Here is a 24,060-nt window from a genome sequence, read left to right as displayed (position 1 = left end):
TCTACTGCAAGCCTAAGATCATCGAGCAAGTATGTGAGGTAGCTGAGAATAGAACTCAGAGTGCGCTTAGTTCTTCAGTTTAGTTTTCACCATTGCACACTTATTAACCCATTTCAGTTTTCACAGGTTCATAACTGAAGGCAGAAAATGAAAAAGAAAAGAAAGCAAGCTGTGTTCCAACTGAGGTTTTAAATATTTCTTCTCTCCATTGTTTTATAAGGAAATTTTAAGTGGATGCATATTTATAGAACTTTGCCATTCAAGATAAGTGAGGAGATGGAAGAGATGGAATATTTTTAAAGGCAAGACGATCCTTTAAATTTTAAGTACATTCTCCAACACAAACTAAGGGTGCCCTCTGAGTTCTTTAACAGATGTTCTTCATCTTTAAGTCAATAAATGGGAAACGTTTTGGTTGTGATGTATACATGAATTGCTGGCATGTAAAAGGAAGTCCTGGTAAAGTGTTTGAAAGTGATTCTATCTCTTAAAAAGATTAAATGTTTCCTCCAGAATTTGGTTTTTATTAATGTTTGGCTTAGTAAATATTTTTAAGTTGACAGGGATGAGATTGTGACTTATACTATCTTAGAAAAATAGAAAGAACCACCAAAGGCTCATTAGAAACCATTAAGTTCAACATCTTCATCACACAAGTGGAAATTTGAGATTCAGAGAGCTCTATTGATTTATCTAATATTAATATTGGACTGGCTGAGGTTGGACACAAGGCATCTCACTCCTGAGCTATTATTCTTCCCAGTATTCAAAGTGTCCCGTTCCTATGTCCCATGCACATAGTATATGTTCAACAAATGTTTAGTGTCTGGCTTCACAGATTCCTGGTATCCACATTCGATGTCTCAGGTCCTTACACCTGTTAAAGCAGAAGTTGAAACCATATATTTAATTGAACACTGGCTAAGTGCACTGGCTGAGGAACTGGACACAATTCCAGTCCTAATCTCACCACTTCCTACTGTGTGATCTTCGACACATAACTTTGGACCTCTCAGCTGCAGTTTCCTTCCTTGTAAAATAAGAAATGAAAATGAAATGAGTAAAAGATGTGAAGATCTTAGTCCATTGCCTGGCATGTAGAAAGAGCACTTAAGGACATTATTATAAGGTGGTCTTTCTCGGGCCTCCCTGGCGGCACAGTGGTTGAGCGCTGGGCTGTGAAGCTGCCCGCAGCCTCTGAAGCGCCGGTTTGATCCCTGGGCACCAGTGAGGGTCCCACATGGCGCACAGACCTCTCCTGCCATGCCTGCCGCTCCCCTCAGAAGTGTACTTCATCAGTCTGCCTATTCTGCTCCCTGCTCTGGCTCTGGTGAATTCTCTCACCCTCCCACACTTCTGACTGTACCCAGTGCTTGTATAAATAAATAAATAAGGGCTTCCCCGGTGGCGCAGCGGTTGAGTGCTGGGTTGTGAAGCTGCCCGCAGCCTCTGCAGCGCCGGTTCGATCCCCGGCTGCTCCCCGGCCACTGGAGGAGGGTCCCGCATGGCGCGCAGACCTCTCCTGCCGCCCGCTGCTCCCCTCAGCAGTGTACTTCGGTCCTTCTACCTGTTCTGCTCCCTGCTCTGGCTCTGGTGAAGTCTCTCACCCTCCCGTGCTTCTGACTGTACCCAGTGCATGTATAAACAAAAACAAACAAACAAGGGCCTCCCCGGTGGCGCAGCGGTTGAGCGCTGGGTTGCGAAGCTGCCGGCGACCTCTGCGGCGCTGGTTCGATCCCCGGCTGCTCCCCGGCCACCGGAGGAGGGTCCCACATGGCGCGCAGACCTCTCCTGCCGCCCGCTGCTCCCCTCAGCAGTGTACTTTGGTTCTTCTGCCTGCTCTGCTCCCTGCTCTGGCTCTGGTGAATTCTCTCACCCTCCCGCGCTTCTGACTGTACCCAGTGCATGTATAAACAAAGAAACAAACAAATAAATAAATAAAAAAAAACATGCCTCTATTAAAAAAAAAAAACAAAACAAACAAAAAAAACAAATAAATAAATAAAACACGCCTCTACTTAATAAATAAATAAATAAATAAATCTTAAAAAAAAATGTGATCTCTCTCATCATAGATAAAACCTGAGGATATCTGAAGAAGGGTTGATGCAGAGGTGGCTTGAAAGGTGAATATTAAGGATAAGTATATTTTCCAGGAAAGCAGCGAGTATCCAAAATGAATTACTGAATTATCCTTATAGAGCTACCAGGATTCTTAATGATCAAATGGTTTGAATCTCTGTCCCATTTCACAAAAGAAAATAAGGACCATGGCTATTACTTTCATGTTTCAGCAACATTCTTATGTAAATACTAGGGACTTGCCGAACTCCTAGGCCACCTGCTATAAATTCTCCCCTTATCACCCATTGATAAAACAATCAGAATACATGTATCTTCTTCAACTTACTTGAAAAAATCATTAGTAAACCTTAGCTTTTCCATTTTTATTAGTAATAAATAACTTTCCCATCATGACTCTTATTCAACCTTCTTCATGTTACTGTTGGGTAGTGTCACACGTTAAAGCTCTCTTGAAAATTCAGAAATCCTGGTTCCTTGCCTATTGCTCTTACCACCAGAGCAACTCTGCCTTGTTAAGACAATTCTACACCCGATACTAGGTTCCTAGACTCTAGAAGTGTGTCTGACTATAATGAGCCAACTTCCAGTCCAACCTCTCTGACTTCCTTTACATCTGCCTATTCAAAAAGTGCACTTACGTGTCCATGAATCTTCTGTTGAGGTGTAGGATGGAGGCCACATCCACTTGGAGAGGAGGGTCCCGGACCACCTTGTATTGCAAGGGCTTACACTCTAGGCAGAGTGGGCTATCTGCAATAGAGGTCAACATGGCAGCATCGATTTCCAGGTGCTCATCCAATGTGTAGATCTGGATGCCATACACTTCCTCACCCACATCCCGAAGTTTGATGGTCAGTGGGACATCACAGAAGACATTCTGAGGGCCAAGGGAGATGTTCTTCCCACTGACGGTCAACAGTTTGATGTCATTGACAGCCCCACTGGAGTCCCAGTCAGTGGAGACAAAGGTCACCCAGATGGTCAAAGACTCAGGGACCAAAGGATAGCGGAATTCCAGTTCAAGGTAGCAGCCTTGTGGCTCAGGACAGGCTGGAGGAACTGTGTGGGGGTTGACAGCTGAATTTGGGCTCCAGGTACGGACACTGGACTTACAGGGCTGTTCAACATCTGGATGACCTAAGGAGAAGAGATGAGGGTATGAGTTCTTGCTAGAACTTCAGTTTGGTTCTCAGAGTTTCCTGCAGACCTAATGAGCATTTGACATGACTAGAAAGCTGACAGAGGGGGGAAAGAGAGGGAAGATTCTGTGTCTTGGTAAGTTTACTGTATGCATAGAGCCCAGCTCCTCCTCACCTCTGCAATATAGGTATTTGAACAATCATCATACGCTCAGTCAAAACTACACTCATATGTCTTACTATCAAGTTGATGCCCAAACAAGCCTTCTTCATATTCTACTTGTAGCTTTTGCTGCCCCAGATGGAAAAAAAGAAGGGACACACATTTGCTAAAGACCCAGTGTGTCCCATGAACTTATTTTATTCTTGCAAGGACTCATTTAAGAGGAGTGGGAATGGTGTGAGGTAGTGGTCAAGCTTCATTCTTTTGCATGTAGCGACCCAGTTTTCCCAGCACCATTTATTGAACAAACTTTCTTTGCTCCAATGCATAGTCTTTGCTCCTTTGTCAAAGATTAGTTGACCATAAATCTGTGGGTTTATTTCTAGATTTTCTATTCTATTCCATTGGTCTGTATGCCATACACAAATATCAACTCAAAATGGATTAAAGAACTAGACATAAGACCTGAAACCAAATATATAGAAGGAAATATAGGCGAAACACTATGTGATTTGCACATCAAAGACATCTTTACAGACACATCACCCAAAGCAGTGATAGTGAAGGCAAAGATAAACAGCTGGGACTACATCAAATTAAAGAGCTTCTGCACAGCAAAAGAGACAATAACAAAAACAAAGAGAAACCCCACCAACTGGGAGAACATTTTTGCACACAACGCTAATGATAAAGGACTGATCACAAAAATCTGCAAAGAGCTGATGAGGCTCAACAACAACAAAGAAAATAACCCAGTCAAAAAATGGGCAGAAGAGCTAAAAAGAAACTTCTCTGAAGAGGAAATGCAAATGGCCAACAGGCATATGAAAAAATGTTCAACATCACTTGTAATCAGGGAAATGCAAATCAAAACTACCATGAGATACCATCTTACACCAGTGAGAATGGCACATATTAAAAAAACTAGCAACAACAAATGTTGGCGAGGGTGTGGAGAAAAAGGAACTCTTCTGCACTGTTGGTGGGAGTGCAAACTGGTCCAACCACTATGGAGAGCTGTGTGGAGATTTCTGGACCTACTAAACATCGAGCTTCCATATGATCCAGCAATTCCACTCCTAGGTCTTTACCCAAAGGACACAGAAACATCAATTCCAAAGAGCACCTGCACCCCTATGTTTATAGCAGCACTATTTACAATAGCTAAGCTTTGGAAACAGCCCAAATGCCCAAAAATAGATGACTGGATCAAGACGATGTGGTACATATACACCATGGAATATTACTCAGCATTCAAAAAAGATAAACACATGCAATTTGCAGCAACATGGATGGCGCTGGAAGGGATCATGCTCAGCGAAATAAGCCAAAAAGAAAAAGAAAAATACCGGAAGGTCTCACTCATAGCAGGAATCTAGAAAACTTAAATAAGGGACCAGGAAAATGAATAACTATAAGAAAGTGAAAATCAAAATCAACAAAAAACTATGAACCAGAGACACTTTTTGGGGGGTGAGGGGCGGGAGGGGAGGGATTGGGGTCAGAATGGGGGGGGATGCAATTGTATGGGGAATATAAAAATAAAATTTATTATTAAAAAAAAAAAATAAGAGTGGGAAATAAGAGTCAGAAATGTGGAGTGACCAAAATCTCACAGCTTGAAGTATAATGCTCAGCAGCAGAACCCAATTTTGTAACATCCTGAAGAAGTTCATATTCTTTATTCTTATTATTGGATGCTGGAGCCTCTATGCTAAAATCCCTGCGGTTCTGCCTTTGGTACAACCCACCTGGAATGACAGATAAGCCAGAAGCCATCAGCAAAGAGGAGCTTCTGCCCCTTGGACTGAGGATTCTGGGAGGAAACTGTCTAGAACCATGAATGACAGAGCTGGAAGACAGTCCTGGAGTCCTTTTATCTCTCCTCCTCCTCTGCTTCTCCACATGAGGTCATTCCACACTACTGAGCTTCTCTGTGCTCTGTCCAGTCTGACTCAGGAAGGGGAGGGCTGGGTGAGGGGCGGGGGAGAAGGAAGAAGGGATTCTTCTACTCTTTCCCCAGGGATACTATGCCTCATCCCCACTGATCTCAGCCTGCAACGACTTCTGAATTTTTCTCCACTGAGATCATTAGTCTTAGACCCTCAGAGACCTCTCTTTTGCACGGCTGAGAAAAGTAATCAGGAGTCAATGTGGTGATTGACTCTAATTTGTTTAAGGGAGTCTAGCAAGAGATACAGATCAGCTAGTAAGGGTAGCATGGGGGATCTCAAATTGTCCTATTAGCACATTCTTTTTTTTTTTCCTCTGTGCATCAGTGGTTGGTGGGGGTTGGGGATGCTGGATCTCTCTAAAGAAAAGGAAAAAAACAATCTTTGTCTGAAAAAGCTTTGTGGTAATGTTACAGAATAACAGGAGTCATCACAATTTGAAAATTAGAAAGTAGTTTTACATAGATAATCTATTCCAGGGAAGCTTTAAGTGCCTCTGATCTCCTTGTCTTTGCCCAGCCAAGAAAGAAGGGAGAAGATACCAAGCGCAAGTGGGTAAGGGAAGAGAAGAAACAAGAAAGGGAAGCAAGACAAGAAAATTCACAATGGCATTTTAGAGATAGTGCATCAGAACAGGAGAGATGGACATAACTCTGAGTCCCTCTCTACCCTTCGTTGGCTGGAGTCATTCACTACTGGCAGCAAATATTGGCTAGAAGTGACCAGTTGTTTCATTCAAGGGCACAATAAAACTCCCTACCCAGACTGAAGTCTTTCTTTCCTATTTATTCGCCCACCTAATGAGTTCCTGATTCTCTTGATTTTGTGGGTTGTTGCTATACATCATTCATTCATGCATTCATTCAATAAGCTTTGATGATGACAGCATATGTATTTTCATATAACTGAAGCACATTCCCCAGATTCACCTGATTGTCATCAAACTGCTGTAAAAACAATTATAAACACGTCTCTATTTTGTAGCTGTTTTCACTCCATGCCATATGGCTATTGCTTACTACAATGACTAGTCCACAGAGAGTGCACATAGTGGATACTCAAAATATTTGTTAAAGGAAGACTCTTCTATCCTGTTTACATGGAATTAAAAAAAAAAAAGAAGTTAATGCTCCATGGAATATCAGAGCCTGCTGTGCTATGGTGAGCGCCAGGTGAACATTCCACCCCTCTGTGGGCTTTTTCCTGGAATTGGCAAGGGATGGAGCCATCTTTCTCCCCTCTTCCTTGGAGAAAACAACTGTCAGTGGTGGGAAGCCACAGGAGAGAAAAGATGACAAATCTGTTTGGCTCATCCTTTCTCCCTGGTTTCTTGTACATCAACAGAGGGACCAAATGCTTTCCAAAGGACAGGAAGGTGAGCCTGGTCATTATGCTCAAGAAAGTTAAACAGGAATAGCAATTGTAGCATAGCTTGTGCTTGTCTGGTTATCAGAGGCAAGCAAAAAAGAGCACCCTGGTTCATGGAGTCCAACCCGTTCCTATAGCAGCAACCCCTTTAATAACAGCAGGTTTCACGAATCGACCATCCTCTCTGTGTTGGGCACCGGGCCAAACATGTTACATGCCTCAGCTCTTTTCATCCTGGCAATAAGTCTATGACGCAGGTCTTATGAAACTCATTTCACAGAAGAGGAAACTGAGACTCAGATGGTTAAGTAATTCCCTAGTGGGGAGTAGAATATTATGTGATACTGTTGGTCCAGGCAACATGCCAGGCTTTGAAGCAATGAAAGTTGGGCTAAAATATCAGCTACACAGCTTTTCATTGTGTCACCTACTGTAATGATACCTGCCCCACAGGGCTGCTGTAAAACTCAAGTGGGATGAGATATTTAATAGATGCTTGCAAATGTATAAGCTCTGATCTGTAAAGGAAGGGGGAATGAAGAGGAAACTGTTTGGGAGGAAGAGGTATCTGAAGCAAAGAGGTATCTGGGAGCAGTTGAGAGAGAATGTGAGTTGAAATCACTGTGATTTTGAGTGCAATGGGAGAGCACCAAGGAATGAGGCAAGCAGTACCCATATTGAGAAGGTTCTTGTATGCCACTATAAGAAATTTAAATTTATACTGACAGAGATGGGGAGCTACACAAGAGTTTTAAGCAAACAAGTGAAATGTGTCTTTAAAAAAAATAAGAACCCTGTTAAGAGACGCACACACCATCCATACATTTGGCCACCTATCCACCCAAAGAAAAATTACTGCGTGCCTGATTTGTGTCTGGTGCTAAGTTAGTCCCCCAGGGAAACAGTTTCTGCAGACCTGGTCTCTGCCCTCATGGAGTTTCCATTGTAATGGAACCAGTTAAGCGATCGCTGGAGAATGCAAACAATACACAACTGTGGCCTGGATGAAGGGACCATCAGAGGAGATGAGGACAAATTAAAGTTCCTAAGGAGGGACAATGGATACCACTGGGAAATTTTGGATGTATGATGGGGAGGTAAGGAAAGAAGAAGGGGAGGGAAAGAAGGAGAGAGAAAGGAGGGACAATGGGGAAAGGGAAGGAAGAGGAGATAAGGGAAAAAAAAAAGAAAAAAGTAAAGAGGAAGGAAAGAAGGAAGGAGGGCAGGAAGGAAGGACAAAGGTCCTGTTGCTTCATTATTAACACACACCCTTTTGTATATCTGGCAACTAAAGAAAAAGTTCCATGTTTATATAAACTGTCCACCCAAAACGGGGCCATATATGTGTGTGAAACATATTTATATATACTTATGCTGATTTTAATTTACATTTATGAAGATCTATATAGACATCTATTATATATATTTATGTGTATATACCACAGCTGTTGACACAAATACAGTCACAAAAACTTGGTGCCAAGTTTCTTCCAGATGAATACTTCAGCACACCTGAAATATTCTGGGCAGAAAAACGGGGAAAGACTGACACAAATAAGCAAAAATGAAAACATCGCCATGTGTTCATCTCTCCTGGAAAACTCAACACTTGGTGTATTTTACGCTTGTAGAAAGTGATCTAAATTGGGATTTGAAGCACTTGGATCCCAGCTATCTAACTGCTAGATTCGTACAAAGCACGGCTTTGAATTCATCAGGAAATGTTCATCTAAGAAATAAAGTTTTTGCTAAAAAGAATAGGAAAACAGGGCTTCTTCCTTTTTTTTTTTTTTTTTTTTTTGGTACAATCACGTTCTATGGCCAAAGTCAAGAATTTGCCTAAAGTTCATGGACAGGAGTTAAAATGGGACATAGAGGGCATTCAATAAATATTTGTTGAATGAAGAATCATCTATCTTGCTAAGAGGGCATTAAAATAAGGGAGCTATAGCCCATGGACTATCAGAGCTGACAGGATGCTCACTCTGTAGACAAGACGACATCTTCAGAGAAGTGAAGTGACTCACCCAGGGGCCAAGGGCATGGGGATGGCCAGGCTGGACCAAGGACAAGTCTTCTTCACCCCCCCCCCACTACCCCCAGCCCCTGGCTCTTTCCCCGACCCCAAAGATATGTCTGGCATCGCTCATGGATTTGGGAGTTTTATGTTAGTTTGGGAAGTCCAAAAACTTAAACACGCAAAGATAAATAGGATGAAAATGAGTTGAGAAATAAATTGCAGAGTTTGGCTCATGGAAAAGTTTATTTCTTCAAGGATATTAAAAGGGTCTGAGCCAAACGGATCACAGAGCCTGTAATAGGATGCTCTAAAAAAAGAACAGTGTCTTTTCCTGGCCTGTGTGTACTAAATTTACATATCCTGAAGGAAAACCCGGGGTTGCTGGGTTTCCACGGAGGCCTGAGTCAGCTTGGGGAACTCGGGGGCTCACGCTTCTGGTTGAACTCCCTTCTGCAGATCACGCTTGAGGAGGGTCAGGGACAGACAAACCAGGAACAGACTTAACCGATTGACATTTGGGTTGGATGGAGGTGTGGGGAGATGTCTGGAAATTATTTCATTCACACAATGGTAGAACAAACCAAGATGATGTTGGCCAGAGAAGTCTCAGGGGGAGAATGTGGCTGATACTACTTTTCAAATATCTTGCAATTCTGTGACTTCTTTCCAATATCACTGGCACTGACCTTACCAGGCTGCCACCCCTCCTTCTCTGGTTCCTACAAGTCACTTTGCTGTTTCCTTTCCTCTAGCCTACTCCTTCCCCAGCCTGGTTGCCACAGAGCAACCTAAGCAATCTTTCTAATAAGATGCATGACTCTCTAAATAAGGCCTCACTGGCCTCGCTGTAAATCCAAACCCATCCTCATCTGGTTGCTATATATCTTGACCGGTCCTACTTCTCCCCCACTCCCCACCTTGCTCTTCATGCTTCAATCCCATTTAAACTCTGACAGCATGACCGGGGAGCTTGTGTTTATGTGTTACATCCCTTAGTAGTTACCGCACCATAAATTAAAATTGAGAAACTTGAAAACACAAGATCACGTGTTTCATTAGCTACCACAGCAGTAACCGCATCACCTTCCAGGTAGCCACTGAAAAGCTCCCATGTACTCTCGGGAGAGAATGGGAGTGAAAAAGGTAAGCCCTGTATGAGTACTAACTGGGAAAGCAATTTTGGATTTTGAGGACACCCTAAAAAAACTGTCCAGGAACCCCATAAGCCTCCGGGTCGTGCAGAGAAAACCACTACTCTGAAAGTGCCAAACTCCTTTCACATTTTCAAATGCACCTGGCAGGTTGGTTTGACCTTGACATTTCCCAGGAAGTATGAGTCTCAGTTCTGGGTGAAGTGTCCTTCTGGCTGACGAGCCAGGCCGCTGCCCTTCTAGCAGGGTGGGCTTCCTCACACTGAGTGGTAACTACCTGTTTACTTATCTGACACCCCTATCAGATGCACAGCTCAGCTGTGCCAGTGTGGCACCTGCACCCAGCTTCTGTGGTAGGTATCACTCTCACCAGTACGTGAAGTGTTCTCAAAGGGGACAGACACACCTTCTATGAGAACCCAACATGGGCTCAGTTTGGGTGGAAAAGTCTTGATTGTAGATTTCAGGAAGAAATTGCTAGAAACGGAACCAGCAGAGGAAAGCCAGGGAACTCTACAACTGGGGTAGGAGAACATCGGCGAGGGAAGGCCCAGACGGGTGTCCGGCCTGGGTGGGAACAGGCTGGCTGACCCCAGGCGTCCCTTCCGAGTCTGACAGTGTGTGATTCTGCTGGCTGAGTGGAGGGCTCCTCCTGGCATCCCTCTGCTTTACATTCCAGATGGATTTGTTTAGAGTTGCCTGGTTGGACTGCATTTTTATTTTAAGCTACTTTTGAAGATAGCAAAGTACAGGGCTGTCATGTTTCTCCTTCAGTCTCCTCTCTGACCCCTCTCCCTTGCTTTATTCTATCTCTGGCTTTTTCTTCTTGACCTCTTTCTAAAAATATAGAGAATAATGGAGGAGGTCTCACTGAGGCTCAATAAGGACTCGGATTCTGTCCTCTGTGATGGACCGGCGTCCCCACCCAGGAACAGACAGCAGGTTCTGACCTGCGCAGGAGCAAGAGGCATGGGGCGACTGTTCTAGTTGTTAGTCTGAAGGCAAGGGATGGGGAGAGAGAAGGGGTCTCTCTGAGCCTGGTTTCAGGGACTAGATCTGAGCACGAGAGAGAGAGAGCAAGAGAGAGAGAGAGAGAGAGAGAGAGAGAGAGAGACACCGAGAACAGAAGGAAACCTAACAGGCAATTTTCCACGAAATTCTCCACATCCAAGCAGCCCTGCTGGAGTCAAGTGTGTGGGTCTGGCGTGGCTGCTGCTGTAAAATGGAGCACAGAGATCACTGGCCCTTTGGAAGAGACATGGAAGACCCCGGAGCAGGGAAGAATCTGGTCATGGTGTTACCTACCACAGTGCCATTCAAGGGGTGCTTCCCTCAAGTGTCTTATAGAGTGATAGATCCCCAGAAGGGGGTCATGTGGCAGAAACAGAGAGGAACAGTGTGACACAAACAAGCATGCCCCGGGGATTCCCAGAAATAACTGAAGAAGAATCAAAGGCCACTGATGCTTTGAAGCCCCAAAGATGTGTATTGATTCCAGGATGACCTTGCTTATACCCAGAGGCTCTCAGGGTCTGCCAGCACATATAAACATGCACACACAGACGGTCTATATCAGGTGTGTGGCCTTCGGCACTTACTTAATGTCTCTGTCCTTTGTTTCCTCATATATGTAAAGAGGGATGACACAGGACTGTACATAAGTTCAAAAGACGTGTACTGAATGAATGAATGCATGAGTACTGGCCTTGATATTGGCCAAATCTTGCAATTATAAGATGAATAATTTCTGGAATTCTAAGTTATAGCATGGTAACTACAATGAATAAAGCTGTACTGAATACTAGAATGTTGCTAAGAGAAGGAAATGTTAAATGTTCTTTAAAAAAAAAAAAGATGGGGCCTCCCTGGTGGCACAAGGAGTTAAGACGGAAGCTATCTGCAGCCACTGCAGCACTTCGATCCCCAGCCAGGGAGCAATCCACATGGCGCAGCAGACCTCTCCTGACTCGCCCACTGCTCCCCTCAGCAGTGTATTTCACTCAATCGGCCTGTTCTGCTCCCCACTCTGTCTCTGGTGAATCCTCTCACCCCCACACCTCTGGCCTACACCCCAGTTCTTGTATGAATAAATAAACAAATCTTTAAAAAAGAAGAAAGATGGTTATGTGAGGCGATGGATGTATTGATTAACCATATTGTGATGACCACTTTGCAATTTGTATGCACATCAAATCATACTGTTGTCTACCTGAAACCCATGCAATGTTGTATGTCAGTTACAGCTCCATAAAGGTAGGGGGGAAAAAAAAGTAAAAATATCTATATTGGTCTTGCAGGGAAGTCTTACATCTGAATGAGATGGGCTGTGGAGAAGACCACAGGAATCATACTTTATCTTCATGGAAAGTGCTATTCTTTGCACACCCAACCTGTAAATGACTCTGCAAGCTGGCTTACCTTCAGCTTCCCGAGGACTCCAGTGTCCTGATGGGCCGCAGGGCATTGGGGAGGAGGCATTGAAGGCATACTGCACCAGGATTCTCCCTTCCAGGCAGAGGTCACATGCTGATCCCAATTCTCTAGGAGGCCAAGGAAATAGGGAAAATGCACCGACTTAGGAAAAGTTGAACGAGTCCCTGACTCTAGTAGGCCAAAGGCAACAGGGCAGAAGACACAATAATTCCATGTTATCTCCTTCCTATCTGTGCTAAAGCTTCCAGAATAGGACTGTAGATGAAGCTCCTCCCCACTGTCCAGCAATGATCTTCTGTTATGATGGCAGATACACTTTAAATTTCAAGCAGCACAGAATTAACAGGCTAACAACTAACTACCTGCGTGGATCTTAATTTCTACATCCACTGAGACTTTCATACATGGTTGTGAGAAAATCTGCCCGATCTGACCTCAAGTTTTATTCTTTGAACAATATTTATTAGGCTCCATCCTGTGTCATAGGTATTGAATAGGAAGAAGACACGGCTCAGGTCCTCCAGCTGAAAATGAGCAGGTAGATGCCTAAAGTACTTTGCAGCCCTTATATTTTACAGATGGATGGAGTCAGCCCTTGATTTGACAGTCAAAAGCAGTTTCCTCGCCATGTCATCTACTTCATTTTAGCAGCTTTCCAAGGAATGAGCCAATCCCTCAAAGAGATCGGTCCCGGAAGTGGAAGACTGTGGTGGCTTTCCCTACCATCTATTGTCTTGTGTTCTGGATGCAATCTCCCGTTGGCCACAACAGCCTCCAGATCTTGCTTGGCATCTTGCCAGGCACTGCATCCATTTAGGAGGTAATTGTGGGGAAGAGGTTGGGGTGAGCCTCCTATGCTATGATGGACCAAAACTGCAAACTGAGTCACCTCTGCACAGAGAGTGGAAAGGGAAGATGTCAAGACATAGCCAAGTCTAACCCATTATTTCTCAAGAGGCAAGGTTTCTGCCAATGCCTCTTTCATCTCCCTAAGAGAATCTCTGTCCTTTGACTATAGAAGGATACATGGATGAGTCCTGCCTCAAGCCTTGGAACATTCCCTTCCCAGGAAATCTCTGCAGCTCCTAGGCTCATGGTAAGGAAGACTGCATGTGAGCATCATCCCCTCCTCTCCACACAGCTGAAAGGGAGCTCATTCCCAAGCCTAGATCTAAACTAGGCCATGTGCCTACTTATCTGCTTATATAGTGGTCAACACACGCACATCCAACACATGGATGAATAAATACCAGACATGTGGCTAGGGCTCATGACTAATCTAGTCTAGATCCTCAAACTGCAGATTTTGCGTCTTCAGCTTTTTCACTGTAAATATGAAATCACATAAAGGCAGACAATTCGCAAGCACATTAATACACAGTGATTGGAAAAAATGATTAAATAGTCTAAGGTTGACCTATTCAATGGAATAGTAAGCAGTTACTACAAAATATAAGAATTATGAAATTTCATGGAAAATGTATGCTAGAAAGTTAAGTGAAAAACTCATATCAAAACTCAATCTATGACAGCATCTCAATGCTGTTCTAATAACTTTAATATGACAAAAATATTATTGGTTGTAAGTACTGAATGGTGGAACTTAAGATGAACCCCCTTCCTATTCTTTCTGATCTTTTGAATTTTCTATATATTTTGAATACATAGGTAATGCCCTGTGATAGCAATAAAAATAATTATACAAATACTCTTATAGACAGGCATCAAGGAGTGGCGAGAGAAAGATTTCCACAGCACCACTCTGGAGGGCAGAATTCCATTTCAATGACCACAGTCCTTGCATAGCAGCTCTGAGTCACATGACTGGCTTAATGATGACAATAAGATTACCGGAGACAGAATTAGGAGCTACACTGACCTTAATGATCATTGAGTCTTTCTTTCTATTTCTTTAGCTGTTTTGTTTTGGATGATGCACAGAGTCACCTACCCTTCATTGCATTCTTGATATATCCTTGGTTTATAATAAATAATTTAACATTATTCATCTAACAGTAAATGTGCCTTCTTTGCAGAGAGCTCCACAGAGTGCATTACTTCATGTTCTACCGTTGAGTCACATATTTGTTCATGGTCTCACCTATAAGTTCAGTGGATAATCATGGAACAGTCTTTGATTATTAGTGTCCAAGTGCATATTGGCTATCTAGGGTGAGTAAATTAGTGATGGTACCTGCGCTCTCAGAGCCTGCAGTCCAGTGGAGGCAATAGTTCAAAAACAGATAGCTAAATATATAAAATTACAGATGCAGTAAGTTCTAGAAGGAAAGTAAGGAGGGGAAACAGGAGAGGATGGGGGAAAGAGTAACTCTGATCTCCGTAAGATTGGAATAGTCATGGAAGATCTGATCAAGGGAATGCCATGTATTTATATTGAGATTGGAAGGATGACACAAAGATTGGATGTAAAACATTTCAGACACAGTTTCAAGAATTCTAAAGGGCCTAAGCAGGGATAAAAGTTTTTGGTCGATAGGGTTCCTGAAGTGATCCTGATGGGATCACAAATGAAGGAAAGAGTCTTAATAGAGGCAGTTGGGCATGTAGGCAAGGGCCAGATCTTGGGAGGTCCTGTGATTATATATAAAACTAATGGGAAATCACTGGAGAGGTATAAGTTATGGAGGGACATGATCTGATTCACATTTTTAAAATATCAGTCTGAATGCTAAATGTAGAATGGATTGGTGAAAGGAAGGCAAGAATAAAAGCAAAATCAGCAATTATAAAGCAATGGTATGATTCTGTGTATGGTAGATGATATTCCTCTTTCATAGATTAGGAAACTGAGGTTCATAAGCACAAAGTAATCACCCCATGCCATAGTGCAGAAAGTCAGCCTCAGTACAGGCTTTGTTGAAATTAGTATCTATGCATCCAGGAATACAGTTTCCCCTGCTACTGAAAGTAGAACATTCCTATGTAACGTTTGATAAGCCAAAATAGTGTAAAACAAAGAAACAATTACCACTTATTTAGATGGAACAATTTTTAGGATCCCCAGATGCAAAAATGACCTACTAAATCACACCAGATAATATACCAAATCTACAATAACACTAACACAGTAAAAGCTGGAAAGACATGATTAATACACAGCTTGCACAAGGTAGATCCCAGAGAAAGAGCATGGAGCTGCCACTCTTGCTGTTCAGGGTGCTGCAAAATAAATGCTGAATTCTATTTCACTTTTTGCTTTTTATCATAAGAGTAAAAACTCTCTTTGGATTTTTTTCAGTAAGCAAAAACAGTAACTAATACAGGTCTTTCAGAAAAGCAAAGTTTCTAACACAAACTTTCAAAAAGGGGCATGTATTTCATCTCTTGACATTTATATGATGTTTATGGACACCTGTATCTACACATACCCAGTCACAGAAACACAGAAAGATGCACCCATACATGTACACACACCTGGAATCATAGATGCACAGGATACAAATACCACAAGGGATCCTCTTTCTAAACCGGGTTCCATGAGAGTAATAGCTTACAGTTCCAAGTCTGAGCTGTCCAATAAGGCAGCCACCAGCCACATGAGATTATTTAAATTTAAATTAATTAAAATGAAATAAATTAAAAAAATCCAATTCCTCAGTCCTATTCATCACATTTTAAGTGTCCCATTGTCAGAGTTGGTTAATGGCTACCATATTGGGCAGTGCCGACATATATCATCCATTCATGCAGCAAGTCCTGCTAGATAGGGCTTCTGTAAGGCCTCCAGTATATATAATAATTTCTCTACTATGCATCCAGAATGGTGCCAGTTAAGGGCCATCCTTGTAAGAACTGAGAAAATAGTAACTCAAGTCATTTTCAGCATTCTGAAATTTGCAAGAGGAACTTTGGTTAAGAAAGGCTGGACTCTCTTTGGCTTACAGATCAGAAAATAGGCTGAAGAGGAATTGGGAATGAATGAGATCACAAGACTGGACCCTAGTCTCTGGATTCCCTGTCCAGTGCTCTTTCCAATGCATCAAATCCAATTGTTCAGATAACTAAAACCATCCAGTCAACACATGTTTGCAAGGCAGATAATAATAAAGCAGCTAGAAAAGCCAGGGGTGGCCTTGAATTATTTATTCAGTTGCCCATGTGTGAGGACACAGGCTGTGGGAGGATCTGAATATGTTTTTTTAAGGAAAACCCTTGTATTCTCTTAGACCACAGATGTGAGGAACAGCAGGAGGACATGAGGATGGCCAGGGGCGAGAGGTTGGCATTGATGGATGTAGTGGAAAACACCAGAGGTTTTGCAGGGAGAGAGAATTTTCAAGTAGCTAAACAGCTCTGGAAATCTGCACAAGATGGGAGCTAACATTTCTTGAACACTGAGTGTGTGTGCCAGGCATACCACATGTCATCCTGTTGAGTTCCCCATAAAACCTGGGTGACATGAGCATAATTAGCACATTTTTATGGAAGAAGACTCAGAGGGTCAGAGAAGATCAGAGAGGTGAGGCGGCTGTCTCACCAGAGGTCCCACAGATTAGGGGTGGAGAAGCTGAGACTGGAACACAGACAACCTGACATCAAAGCTTGTGCACTTTGTATGAAGCCACTTTCCATGAGTGTAAACTCTGTGTATGGGAGAGTGATATAAATAGTTCCATTTCTTTACAACAATTTATTGAACTTGTGGACTGACTTCCTCTAGACATAGACTATGGTCTACATAGCTGTTAACCCTAATTAGACATGTTTCTGAAATGTCAGTTTTAATTTAACATATGATAACTCCGTTATGAAATCTTAGACTGAACAGAATAGCTATTGTAAGAGCCTCAAGCACCAACTGACTATAGGTTATTAAAAACATATTGATTGAAGCTGAGGGCACTATGTAATAGAGACATATCTCATTACACAACAATTAACCCTCCAATAGCTTTCCAACAATCAGATGGTATTTATTTAATGGACAATAACTGCTTTATGAAATACAAATTAAATACATACACAGGAAACTTCATTTACAAAACTTCCATTTTTAAGTAGAATTGAGGCCAAGGCTTGACCAAAAGTCTGATACTTCTCATCGCCACAGAAAAAATAAATAAATCTACAGGCTGTTGGAAAGCCTGCTCTGAAGTGTCACATGAGGTTTCCCAAACCAGCTGTGAGGTCCCAGTGAGGGTGGCTGGGCCAGAGGAAAGGGGGTCTCTGCAGAGGGCGGAGGGGTACTTTTCCTTCCCTGCAATCACATTCGACCAGCTGACAAATGAAGGCTCTCGGAGCGGGGACTGATGGTGGTGGGGAAAACTGGAGCCTGATTATATGATGCCAAAATCTCATATAATCTCATATTTTTTTTTATACTACATGCATATACACTCACAGCCGTAAATGAGAGCTACCCAGTAACTTTTGTGACCCTTGGCGGGTGGAGGGTAACACCTCCATCATAACTGGAGCTTTGGAAGGACTTAGTGAAAGTGTGTGAGCCCCAGACAAGACCCTAAACCCTGAAGCTAAGAGCGAGCCCAGCCCCCACCACTTCTGTGGGTTCTTGGTTAAACCGCTCTACCTCTTTCAGCTCCAATTCCGTCCTTACTGAGCAAATGAGGATGATAATTCCCTCTTGATGAACTCAATGGAAAGATTAAATGAGACTCTGTATATATACCATTCAGTACAGAATCCAACAGAGTGAGTGCTTAATAAAAGGTAGCAACCACAATAGGGTCATATTAATGAATCCTTAGCTGGTAATTGTTTTCGCCATCGTCTTTGTCATGCCATCACTATTAGGTAAGATATGCAAGAAGGGCGTGGAGTGGGTAATATATGAGTCCTAAATTATATCTAAGCACCAAAAAAGAGGTCAACCTCTTAGTCCATTTCCATGACCCTTTGGAATTGAGTCCCCTTAAAGTCTGAGCTCCTCCCTCAGGAGATCTCAATGCTGGAAGGCACCACAAGACACCTTTTGACTCAGGTCTCCACCTTGAGGCCACTGAGATATCACTAGATCCATCCTTCAGGGGAAGAGGCTGACTCAACTTGGGAGGGAAAGTGACTTGCCAAGGTGATAGAGCTAGTAAGCGTCAGAAAGGGGAACAGAACAGAGAAATGTTGTGCCTGTTTTTCATTCTCTGGCCTGAAAGTTCTACCTTCAGCACTACAAAGAAGCACTAGGCACAAAGACTGAATTATATACTTTACAAATATGCACACATATTAATGTACAATGTATGAGAATGTATACATATACATCTGAATATATATTTATATATGTAGTTTGCACATGAAGGTGTGTGTCCATTAACCAGAGCAATTTCAACTCCTGAGCTCACAGAGACAAGACTCACGTCTTGATCCCAGGTTTCCAGGTATTCCAAGGTTTCCAGGTATTTAATAATAAAATAAAGTGAAACATTCATGTGCTTAAACTATGTATTCTTACTCATTAATTTCTATTACCTATCATTATTCTTTCACTGAACCCTAAATTAACAACATAAAGACCAGTGACTGTGCTAAGTGGCAGGGGTACCCGCTGCACAAGCCAAGGACAAAGAACACAGCATAATCCCTCTCCAAAGCGGCTTCCCTTCCAAGTTTTCTCCTTCTTGGCAGCAGAGAGAGAGAGGGATCAACACTTTACAGGCCACACTCACCTTTCAAAGAAGTGGCCGTCAATGGGTGGGAACCACTCCAGCGTCACAGAGTCAGTCGTGTGGCCCACTATCTGGGGGGCCAGGGCGACAGGCGCCGGCTTCCTGGAAGGCTGCCAGCTCTGGTAGACCAGGTCCAGGTAACAGTGCATTCTGGCGACTTGATTGGGCGTGAAGGAGTCTGTACAGTCGTCATCTGCAAGCGGGAAGGAAGAGAGATAAGAACAGGGCTGCACAGGCGGGCATGCGAGAGAATTATGACGTCTCCCGGCACTCTTGGAGAGCCAGCACGCCAGGCCTTGCCAACTCAGAGCTGGCCTCTTCCAGTGCTCAAGAGTTAATGGTCTGTGAACAAATTAGTGTAGTCATCACTTCTGGAGACAGGTGAGGGGGAAGCAGGAAGGGGCGGGTGGATGGAACTGAAAAAGTACTTCTGAGACTAGAGAGGGAATAGCACAGAGGTCATGGCCAAGGACAAGGGCAAGGTGAGCTGCTTTCCAGGGGCCCCAAGTCACTGGTCAGTAAGTCACACATTTCCTTATTCCTTCCTTCCCTCACCACTCATTCCACATGTCTCATTCATTCATTCATTCACTCACTTATTCCTTTATGCATTCCCTGTTCTTTCACTCATCCTTCCTTCACTTCATCCACTTGTATTATTCATTCTGCTCTCCAAGATGTCACGATATTAACTTTCAAACAAACCCACTGAGCATCTATTACTAACACTGTGCTCTGTGCCAAGAGTAGAGAAGTGATGAAACGTTGAATTCCCTGTTCCTAAGGAGCTACCAGCCTAATTATAGAGTGGAAGATATTTTGTCAATGGAGCCAAGGTTGTCATGAAGCTGGTCAACCACATGTTGGGGAAGAAGGGTGACCCAAAGGGGCCTGGGAAGGAGATAATTGAAGTCAACTAGACCACCAGGCTAAGACTGGGAGAGAAAGTTGAGGGATTCAGGTGAGGGAACAACAAGACCCCAGAGCATGGCATCTGAGACAGAGAGCACAGGCCCCAGTCAGGCAAACCTAGAAAAACCCAGACTCAGTGTCCTGCTGGGACTGGACACCATGGCACCTGCTGCCCAGAATTGCCCATGGGCAATGACTAGGTGATTGGTGTGAGCCAGGCCCAGGCCACTTCCCTTTGGACATGTTGAACTCTCCAACAATTTCTGGAATAAATACAATCCCATAATTTCTGGAATAAATACAATGATTTTCTCCACTTTTCAGAGAGGGAGAAACTGAGACAGTCAAGAGGAGGTAGGGTGAGATCTGAAATGTGAACCCAGACATTCCTGATACCAAGGCCATGGTTCTCGCCAATGAGAGGACTTTGTGCGCATGGTGAACATGGATGAGACCTTGGACTGATAAGGTAGCCTGCAGGTGCTTGATAAACGGAAGTGGATTCTGAGTCCAAAGGGCTGGAAGACAATCGCTTAAATGCCTTTACATCTAATGACCTTCAATTCTACTCTGTCTTTTATAGGCTGTGAACCAAGACCTTCCTCCTAAGGAAGAAGCTTGCTTCCCATCTCTCCCTCCAACAGCTTTATTCAGCTGCCCCAGGGGCACTGTTTTGGCTTGGTTTCCAAAAACACCACTTCCCAGGAGTGTCCGCCTGGTCAGGGTTTCTGCAGCTGGGCCCCAGACAGAGGAGCACAGGGCTTGCCAGATCTTAAAATAAACCCACCACTGGGAATCCTGCAGCATAAACTCACTTCTCCTTATCAAATAAACAAAATACAATTGGGCAGGTGCTGGGCAGTTAGACATGACCTTGAGAATTCAGCTTAGAGAGGGGACAGGGGTGTGAGGAGGTTATACACGGAAGCTACTTCTGATCCCCTTAGTAATTATTGACAGTCTCTTTTCCAACACCCTGGGGAAGTCTTTCATGCATCTGGAAGAAGCAGAAGAGGCTGGTGTCTACTGTGAAAAAGAGACTACGGTGTCAATCTCTCTCAAGCCTAGATGGCATCATGTAACTCCTTCCGTACCAACCATTCTATGGCTCACCATTGCCTGGAGAATAGAGTCCAAACATTTCAGTATGAGAAGTGACAGATCATCCAGCATGTGGCTACATCTGCCTTTGTTACTATGAACCTTGCACTTTGACCTAAAGTCTTGTAAAAGGCACTGAGTAGGTTAGAGGCAGGAGGAGGGATGACAGCTAATGGCACATGGCTGTCCAATTAGACTAGTGCATGAAGGGTCTGGAGTCAAATGGGCAAGAGACTTCATACCCTCGGTGCCTCAGTTTCCACATCTGTAAAGAGGAGGTGCTGATGATAACAAGCACGTTCATCGTCGAATACAGCTGAGGTTAAGGGCAGTGGAGCACCAAGAACCATAAGTTCAATCGGAAATTGTGTGTGTGTGTGTGTGTGTGTGTGTGTTTCTGTGTGTATGTGCATGTGGGAGTGTTGAAAAACTGGAAGTGAGGGGAAAAAACAGATAGAAAAAGATCCACTGTCTTGGACCTAGGATTATCATATTTAGAAATCCAATGGATAGATCGATACTCAATGGATGATCGATAGATCATGGACAAAATATATGGAAAAAATATATGTCTAGGAACGTTTCCTTAATCATCATTTATAATAGTAAAAATGTAATAGAAATAATACAACTGTTAATAGAGGAATGGCTGTGTACATTAAGGCTCAGGAATAGAATAGAATACTAGTTAGTCCTTTTCTGAAGAAGAGAGTCAGTTTAAAACTCAGTTCCTTTATGTATAAATTGGGGATATTTAAAAGAACCCTACTACCTAAAGTTGTGGGGATCCAGGAGTGGAGGCACCCCCCCAGCATTTATCATGGTGCATGGGGAAGATAAACAGCATTTTGTTCTCTAATATACCCTAGTTTGTTTGCTCCTCCTCCCCTTGACTACCCTTCCCCCATTATCCTTTTATAATGTAAACTTAAGCCTTTTCCATGTTTGGTGGTAAAAAAGAGTTTGCAAAAGCTGATAGGTGATAGAGCCTGGCAGGGGAAGAGGAAAATACCTGACTTAAAGCTGAAGTCAGGAAATGCTAGTGTCAGGGGACATCACTTAGAGACTGCATTATTATCAGATTCTTAGGTGAGGCAGCAAAAGGCTCCCATTTATCACAAGACTTGGTCTCAATTAGCTAATGTCTAGCGTCAGCCTCTCCTGGATGGCTGCCACCACATGCTACCCCTCCTGACATTGTGGCCACTTGATCCTGGTCTCCAGGACCAGCCAGTCCATTCCTTTTTCTCTGTCTCCATCTGGTCCTTAAGCAGAAAGGACAGTGGGGGTTTCGGCACTCAGGGATCCTGATCAGTCCCCACGCTGTTGATACAGTGCCCTGAGTTCGTGAACTGAACTGTTTTCAAGGACACATTTCCATCTGTAGCTGGGAGGCCACAGATCACGAAGCTTCAGAGCACAGACTCAGTGCCTCACTCCCTATGGACCCCGGGGCAGAACGGTGACCTTGACACCCTCGTTTTCATCCACTGTAAAATGAGGAATAAGGATGCTGCATGCCTCCTATAGCTAATAAGAGCATTTAACAGGCTAACTCACTCTTAGTGCATGGATAACTGAGTGCCTCTTGTAAAAGTCCCTGCCTTTTAGAGATAATGATAATAATAGTAATAACAATATATGAGTATGAAAATAACAGCTCTCCATTGTTTAACATTGGGAATAGGTTGTAAAATGTTACAAAGACATAAATTATCACCCTAAACTAATTACCTATAGATGATACAATTACTGTTTAGTGTATGAATATGTATGTATGGATATGATTTTGTGAATTTCCATAATTCTCATTACCATAAACAGATATACATCTTATAGATGTATAGCAAGTCTTACAATTTGCATAGGGCTCATGTCGTACATAGTTAACACATAATCCTACCAATTGTCATTTATTGTGCGCTAATTATGGTATGGAGGACAGTTCTAAGTCTGCTACCTGTCTGACTCCACCTACCAAATAAGGGAGGTGTGACTGTCCTCCATGGCATCGATGAAGAAGGAATTGAAGTTCCCAGAGAAGTGGGAACTTGCTAGCATCAAAGACTACTGTGTGGAGATTCAAGTGCCCACACCCCAGACTTCACATTCTGAACCACGGTGTGGCCCTGCCATTACCCTTCACGTGGTCTTCAGGACCCCACAATGCTGTCTCAGGTGGATGCCTTGAGACTTATTTCAGTGATCCATTCTCTAAACAGACTTTTTAATTTTTCAAACATGTTAGCATTTTTCTTGTATGCCTGACATGCCTGTTTAGTATTTGGAGAATGATCATTGCTAAGAACAACCTTTTGATTAAATCTTTAAAGGCATCGGCAGATTTCTTTCCCTAGATATATTCCTTGGAGGTGGGGCTACTGGGTCAGAGTGTATGTACATATTAAAAGGCCCCAACACAGTAGAAAGGCTCTTGTAGGCTGAAGAAAGCCCCACACCCTGGAGGGGGCCCTGCCTAGTGGGTGCACTTGGTGGGCCCTCTCTGTCCAGGGTGCTACCTTTCCACTCGCCCAGAGCTTAGCTAGCACCTAATCATGACCACACACGCTGGTGCAGGCCTAGATTTGCCCCCATCACCTGCCTGGTGCAGGTTCAATCTGGTCACTGAGGATCTTCTCCACCTTTCCCAGGGACAGAATGAGAGCCAGAGAATGAGGGATTAATAACACACGCATGTCTTGTTCCTGCTGTGTGACCATGGGTGAAGCCTAGTTATTAAGCTTCCTAAACCACACTTTCTGCATCCATAAAATGGGTGCAATAATCACAGCACTTCACCTGGTTGGGTTATTTTGAAGATTCTAGAATATAAATCTATGCAGCATTTCCCACAGGGTCTGACATGTCACGGACAATTGATTACCTTAGACTTCTGCTGTCGGGATGGTAGCTACAGGTCAGGTGAAATTATTTCAGTTGAAATGAACTACAATCCCTTAGGACTAAGAGTGCAGTCCCCTGTTTCACCGGGCATACTTGCAGTGCTAGCCAGACAGACCTGATTGAGGCCCGCCACAGTGGGCAGCACAGGCATGGAACACACTGGACAGTGCTGCACTGGATTCCAAATA

General features: G+C 43.4%; 1 protein-coding gene across 1 annotated transcript in view; it reads right to left on the bottom strand.

The window, feature by feature from the left end:
• The window catches only part of PAPPA (pappalysin 1), a 237,142-nt gene that overhangs the window by 155,272 nt on the left and 57,810 nt on the right, over window positions 1–24,060 (bottom strand). Inside the window, exons 5-7 of the mRNA XM_037491904.2 lie at window positions 18,956–19,148; window positions 12,297–12,418; window positions 2,724–3,222 (exon numbers count right to left, since the gene is read on the bottom strand). Of these exons, the coding sequence (XP_037347801.1) occupies window positions 2,724–3,222; window positions 12,297–12,418; window positions 18,956–19,148 (814 nt within the window). The remainder of the gene's footprint in view (window positions 1–2,723; window positions 3,223–12,296; window positions 12,419–18,955; window positions 19,149–24,060) is intronic.

This window comes from Talpa occidentalis, unplaced genomic scaffold, assembly GCF_014898055.3.
Source record: "Talpa occidentalis isolate TD23 unplaced genomic scaffold, MPIMG_talOcc4v2.1 talOcc4.7, whole genome shotgun sequence".
NCBI lineage: Eukaryota > Metazoa > Chordata > Mammalia > Eulipotyphla > Talpidae > Talpa > Talpa occidentalis.
Note: the sequence above shows the minus strand (reverse complement) of the source record. Positions and strands in the feature narration are given on the sequence as shown.